The 6,000-nt window shown below is 33.9% G+C and overlaps 1 protein-coding gene across 1 annotated transcript in view; it reads left to right on the top strand.

Moving 5' to 3' along the window:
- The first annotated feature begins 1,163 nt into the window (after positions 1-1,163).
- The window catches only part of Fam83b (family with sequence similarity 83 member B), a 59,623-nt gene continuing 54,786 nt past the window's right edge, over positions 1,164-6,000 (top strand). The window contains exon 1 of the mRNA XM_027938182.2: positions 1,164-1,607. Within this exon, the coding sequence (XP_027793983.2) occupies positions 1,164-1,607 (444 nt within the window). The remainder of the gene's footprint in view (positions 1,608-6,000) is intronic.

The raw sequence follows: 6,000 nt of genomic DNA, 5'->3' as shown, positions 1-6,000 counted from the left end.
ACCTTTGATGTCCTAAGTTTCCCACCTGTACACTGTTCAGTCACTATATTTCAGATTCGTTTTTTTCGTTTAAACCATCTCTTGAATATTTGTGTCACTTTCTCACCAGGTATTTGAAAACTGAAAGACTGAGCTAAGTATCTCTGCTCCAGTCCCCAGCCACTGCCAGACTAATTGTTTGAAAAATAAGTTTTGCTGAATCGAAAGATCTCCTAGTCCCTCTATACCTGTCTCCATCTTATCTGTTAAACTTTATCTCTTACTCCTGGTAAAAGAAAGCTATTTAGCATACCAGATTTGCCCCCTGATTTCTTAATGCACATGCTCAATTCTGTTCTCTGCGGTTGCTTATGTTTTTTAGCCTTACATGGAATGAAAATGTTTCTTCCTGTCACCTGATCTTCCTCTTACTCATAGCTCTTGGTTGAACTGAAATTCCCTCTGGCACAAGGCTATTCATACCTCCTGTACTCCATATTTATCTCTACTTGCTTTTTGTTCTTAAAGCACTGATATAGGCATTAATTAATTAATATGAATGCATACTCCTTTTGGTTCTTAGTACTAAATGACTTTGTTCAAGATGATAACTAACGTTTTTTTGTGTGCGTTTTGCCAGCCCACCTCACCTAATTAGTAAAATTCCTGGAAGACAGGTGTTTTGTGCTTTTTACATTTTTTAGCATATTATTATATGCATAACAAGTATTCAGTAGTGACTTACACTAATGGCTAGTCAGTCATGGACTGTATTTTAATTCTATTTTAAAGGGGCTTGTTGAAACTGATAACTAACATGTATGGTCCTAGACTTAAGTTAAGAATTTCTGAGTGCATTGAGAAAACAGGTGTATTATCTTAGATGAGAAACGGGAAGTAGAGATGCCTTGAAAAAGGAAAATGAAATGACAGTTTTTAAAAGAAATGTGTTTAACTGTAAGGGATATATGAATTGCAGTGCTATTAATGTCATTTTGGATATGAAATGCATGGCAGTTTGAGCTGCTGGTAATGTAAATGAATAGATGTAAAAATAGTAGTCGACATGTTTAATAAAGTATTTGAATACAGAGTTCTGACTGATCTTGATTTTCTTTTTTCAAACACTCAGATACCTCTAGCAAATGGACATTTGAAAGTGCCATTGTCGTATTCTCGAAAGCATGGAGACTTCATCGATGCTCTCCTCACTGAATGAGGAATGTAAATCTGACAACTACATTGAACCTCACTATAAGGAATGGTATCGAGTGGCCGTTGATACCCTGATTGAACATGGATTAGAAGCATACCAAGAATTTCTTGCGAAGGAACGTGTTGCAGACTTCCTAGCTGAGGAAGAAATCAATTACATTTTGAAAAATGTTCAGAAGGTGGCACAAAGTGCAGTGCATGGTACTGATAATTCCTATGATGATACCTCATCTTCAGGGACTTACTGGCCCATTGAGTCTGATGTGGAAGCTCCAAATCTTGATTTAGGCTGGCCATATGTTATGCCTGGACTCTTAGGGGGCACCCATATAGATCTCCTCTTTCATCCGCCAAGAGCACACCTGCTTACAATAAAGGAAACTATTAGGAAGATGATAAAAGAAGCAAGAAAGGTAATCATTTTTATTTTGAAATGAAAAAAATTGATATGTAGAAAATCACAGTGAGTACATAGATATGTGTGTTAATAAAGGGATTTCTGTACATACAGGCCATGGCGATTATTTTCAGGAAGTGTACCTATGGATATAATTCCCGTTTAATGCATGCATTTGGGAGAGAGGCAATAGGGCCCAGCTAACGGGGGTAATTTCCTTCTCTTCATAACATACTCAAGAAGCCTTCTGCCCTTGAATATTAAGGTATGGGGACTGGGAATAAGATAATTTGACACTTTCATAAGTCTAAAGCACTTAAAGATTTCTTAACCTTTGAAAAAAGAAATATATTGGTGGATATGGTCAAGTTTTTATTGTTACAAAGTAGACTAAATACTGATTGTTGCTCTGGATATGGCTTATGCTATTATATAAACTATAATTTCACTTATCTGTTTTCTGAGTTATATGGAAACAATATAAAAATCAACATGATAATGTGATATTCTAAAGTAAGATTCTGAGGTACTTAGCTTTTCAGGTCCGTAGTGCTCTTTATCAAATATTTATATTGGCTTATAAATCTCACAAATCCTTTTTTAGAGCTCAGAAGAAGCTGTAGAAATACTCAGTTTATCAGTAAAAGTTATTGGAAGTTGTTTTTGTTTTCAGTGGTTTTCTTTTTCTTCTATGTACTGAGCACCATGGAAGGCACTTTGAAGAATCCAGCAGATTTCCCAAGCACAACTAAAGTTTTAAAATATTTTAACAAAAAATGATGATTTTAAATCACAAAGTACATATTAGCGACAGAGACTTTGATACGAAAGCTTAGATCTGAAAGGGATCTTAGGAGGGGCACATACATATCACTGCTTTCTTCTACTCAGCAAGACAAGGAAATGTTTGAAAAAGTATAGTTTATGGAGTATGGAAATAGAGGGCCCTTGGAGTCCTCAATAACATGACAGTTTGCAAGACAGGCTGCTAAAATTCTATCAGTTTCCGGAGACACAGTGTTCTGAAGCTAATGTCAAAGGTAGGCTTCACAAAAGTAAAGTGATATTTTCCTCCAGATTTTTTTGAACTCAGATAATGTGCCTTTTAGCTAGGTTAACTCCTTGAGCAGTATTTTCTTAATGAAATGACTAATCTATTTTTAGTTGTTAAAAGTTAGCTATAGAATCAGGCATACAGAAGATGACCAGATGTTGTTTGAATGAAGTAAACTGTCAGTTCAATTTTCTGAATTGAATCTTTAATATTTTTAAAACTATCTTGTGTTCTGTGAACCAAGTATACCATTGTACTTTTTAAAAAACAGAAAATTCAAGAATGCATATGAGTACTTCTAAATACAAAATACATATTGAGGGCAAACTTTGTTAACTTCTGTTAGGGACATGATATGCATTTCAATCTCAATGTTGAGGGAAAATTGGAAACCTACCCATGCAGGTTAAGACTGCACTCAGGTGACTTAGTAGGTATGCACATATCAGCCTACACCAGAGCTAGTCTCCTTTGGGACATTGCATTTTTATGATGTCTAGTAATGCAGGAGATATCATATTTTGAGGATAACACTCACTTAAAACTAAATATTAGTTATAACCTTTTTATGAGTTTTTCTTTCTAATGTGGCACTGTGTATTAATAAGCCTCTAAAAGTAATATCCTCTACCTGGTCATTTTCTACTGAGAACTCCTACTTAAATTAGCAACAGAGGAAATTGAAGTTCCATACTGTAAAACAATGTAGTGTTCTGCTTCTCTTCCATAAAATTAGAGTGCATAAAAGAAAGAGAATTTTATTTTATTCATTTTATATATACATATCCACGCTGAATTAAAAAGAATATTATTTGGTCTTATAAATCAAGTATATCACAGTTGAAATCATAATAGATCATCACTTTGTTGTTATTGCTGTTTTTCAAAAGTATTGGGGAATATGCGAATATCTACCCAGATGCAGTAAATATTAAAGTCAAATTGGCTGTATACACATGTAATGCTTATTTCTCAAGTATTTTGCAGGTTTCTTCATATTTCACTATGTGTATTTAAAGATTTTTACAGGATAAAGTATTTTAGGGGAGATTATTGACTCAATTTTTAAAAAATTCAGATTATTTATCCTACATCTGTACAAAGTCTATAATTTTTTTTTAATAATAAAAGCAAACAGTATGGAATAAAAGCTTGTCAGAACACATTACTTTTAAGATTAAGTGATTTTCATTACTGCCATTTATTCAACAGAAAGTCATAGTCTGTTCTAATCTCTCATAATTGTTAGAAGCCTGTTATTTGTCATCAGAATAAACTTTCTGGTTTTAAATCATTTTCAGAGGATAAATACTTTTTATTGGCAACTCAGTGAATTATCATGTCCATATAAAAGGTTGATCTTTTTATTTACAAAGTATTTAAATAAGGTAGAGTCTAATGGATAGACTAGATTTCTCAGGGAGATATTTTTGGTAATCAACATTGTAAAACTGTAGATAGGAGGCCAAACAAGTAGATCTAGAAAACAGCAAAGCAGAACCCAGGAAGCAATCTTAGAAAAGAACTTAAACACACTGTAACTGCTCTGTTTGCGATTGAGATCAGGCATTTATGACAATAAATGCCATATTATGGGAAAAAATGTAATGAAAAGATCCAAATGCAATCTGCTTAGGTCCAAACAATGGAAATCTGGTCAATCATAAACACTAAGTTAGCCTTCTAGTCCCTTGAGAAAAGGAGGAAAAGTATCTCTTCTGTCTGTACTGAGAATATTTAATTATTTTTTCCCTTCATTGATGGAGATTGAACCCAGGGTCATGTGCTCCATCATGGAGCTACACTGTCAGTATTCTGTTTCTTAATTTCACTAGTATATTCCTATCTCTAGCTTGAGTTATGTGACCTCTGAATCATTTTTCTTTAATAATTATAAATGATTTTATTATAAGTTAAAAATCTAAATTTTAAAAATTTATGTATTTTTGTCAGCTTTTACTTAGAAATTATTTAGAAAACAATTTTTTTTCTTTTTGTTGAATTTGCTTAGTTTGAGAATTTTCCTTAGAAAAAATTCAATTATAGATACTATCTTACTTCTACCCTAAAGGAACATATCTTAATTTACTGGAAATTTTTTAACCCCTTTCTATTTTTCACTGTGTGGTTGACAGTTGCATTTGGGTCAGCTTCATAAAGTCTGAAAGTGTCTTGCAAGAGTTTTCCCAGGTAATTACTTGTCTCTCAAGAAGTGTTCCCAAGATGATGTATGCATATATTCTTAATTACTGTGAACTCCTCTTATGAAAACATCCCCTCTAATTACTTTAAAAAGTCATCTTTCATTAAAGTAATTTTTTTTAGCCACTCAGTGGCATATATTTACAAAGTTATAAATTCTGGTAATATTGAATATGTAATGTTTAACCAGAATGTTATTTGCATTTATGTTTCCTAATTCTAACCTGGCTTCTTCTCTGAGATGTGAATCTTACTCTTGTGAAATATGGAATCAAGAAGACACATAAGCAAAAGTCTAGTGAGAATTAGGGCAGAGCAATTCCTGAGGTGTTGTATACCATATCACTCCCATTCAGGTCTTGGTTCATCCCTGACTCACTGTTCCTGGGTGTGTCTGTTTGGCCTTGGGAGTTATTAGTAATACAGACCAATATTAACCATCTGTTGGGCCCATAGGTGCAAAAGAGAAGGTGAATAGATGATGGGGGGTGGATCTCAGCTGGTAGTATAGAAGTAGTACTAAGCTACAAGCTTGTTCACCAGGACTCTAAAATAAGTAGTAGCATTGAATAAGTCTTTGTACCTTCCCAAGTATTTTTATTAATTTAATAAAAGATAGAAAGCAGTGGTCATCTGGTGTTTTCTTAAAAAAAAATCTAGCATCTTTATCCAAATCTCTAATCATGCTTAAAATAATATTGTACTCCTTGGTGAATCAGTTCGCTGTCTGAATGATTTTCATTGTGGCATTGTGTTACTTCCATCCACATCACTTTGCAACCATGTCCTGGCCAGCTAAGTGTCATTTATGTGTTTTGCATCACTGCCTTCATTAGGCCAGGATCATCTCTCTCTCCTTTCATTCTTTGAATTTCAATCAAAATTAGTTTCTTCCAGGAAGTATATTTCACCTAGTCAGATTTAATGACATCACTATCCTGTGATATTAAATTGAACATCTTTTCTCTGAATAAAGTGCATTATATGTTAATGCATATTTACATTTGAGTATGTGTTTCTGAGAAGGAAAGGTGGGAGGGTGATGAGGTAGTGGAGATTAGGGAGGGAGGGAGAAAAAAAGGGAGGGACTCAGAGGAGAGGGGAGAGAGAGAGAAGAGAGACAACGTGTTAAAATTGTATTGCCAACTGTTGC

The sequence above is a fragment of the Marmota flaviventris genome, chromosome 6, assembly GCF_047511675.1.
Source record: "Marmota flaviventris isolate mMarFla1 chromosome 6, mMarFla1.hap1, whole genome shotgun sequence".
In the NCBI taxonomy this organism is placed as follows: Eukaryota; Metazoa; Chordata; class Mammalia; order Rodentia; family Sciuridae; genus Marmota; species Marmota flaviventris.
This window is presented reverse-complemented; position numbering and strand designations above follow the sequence as displayed.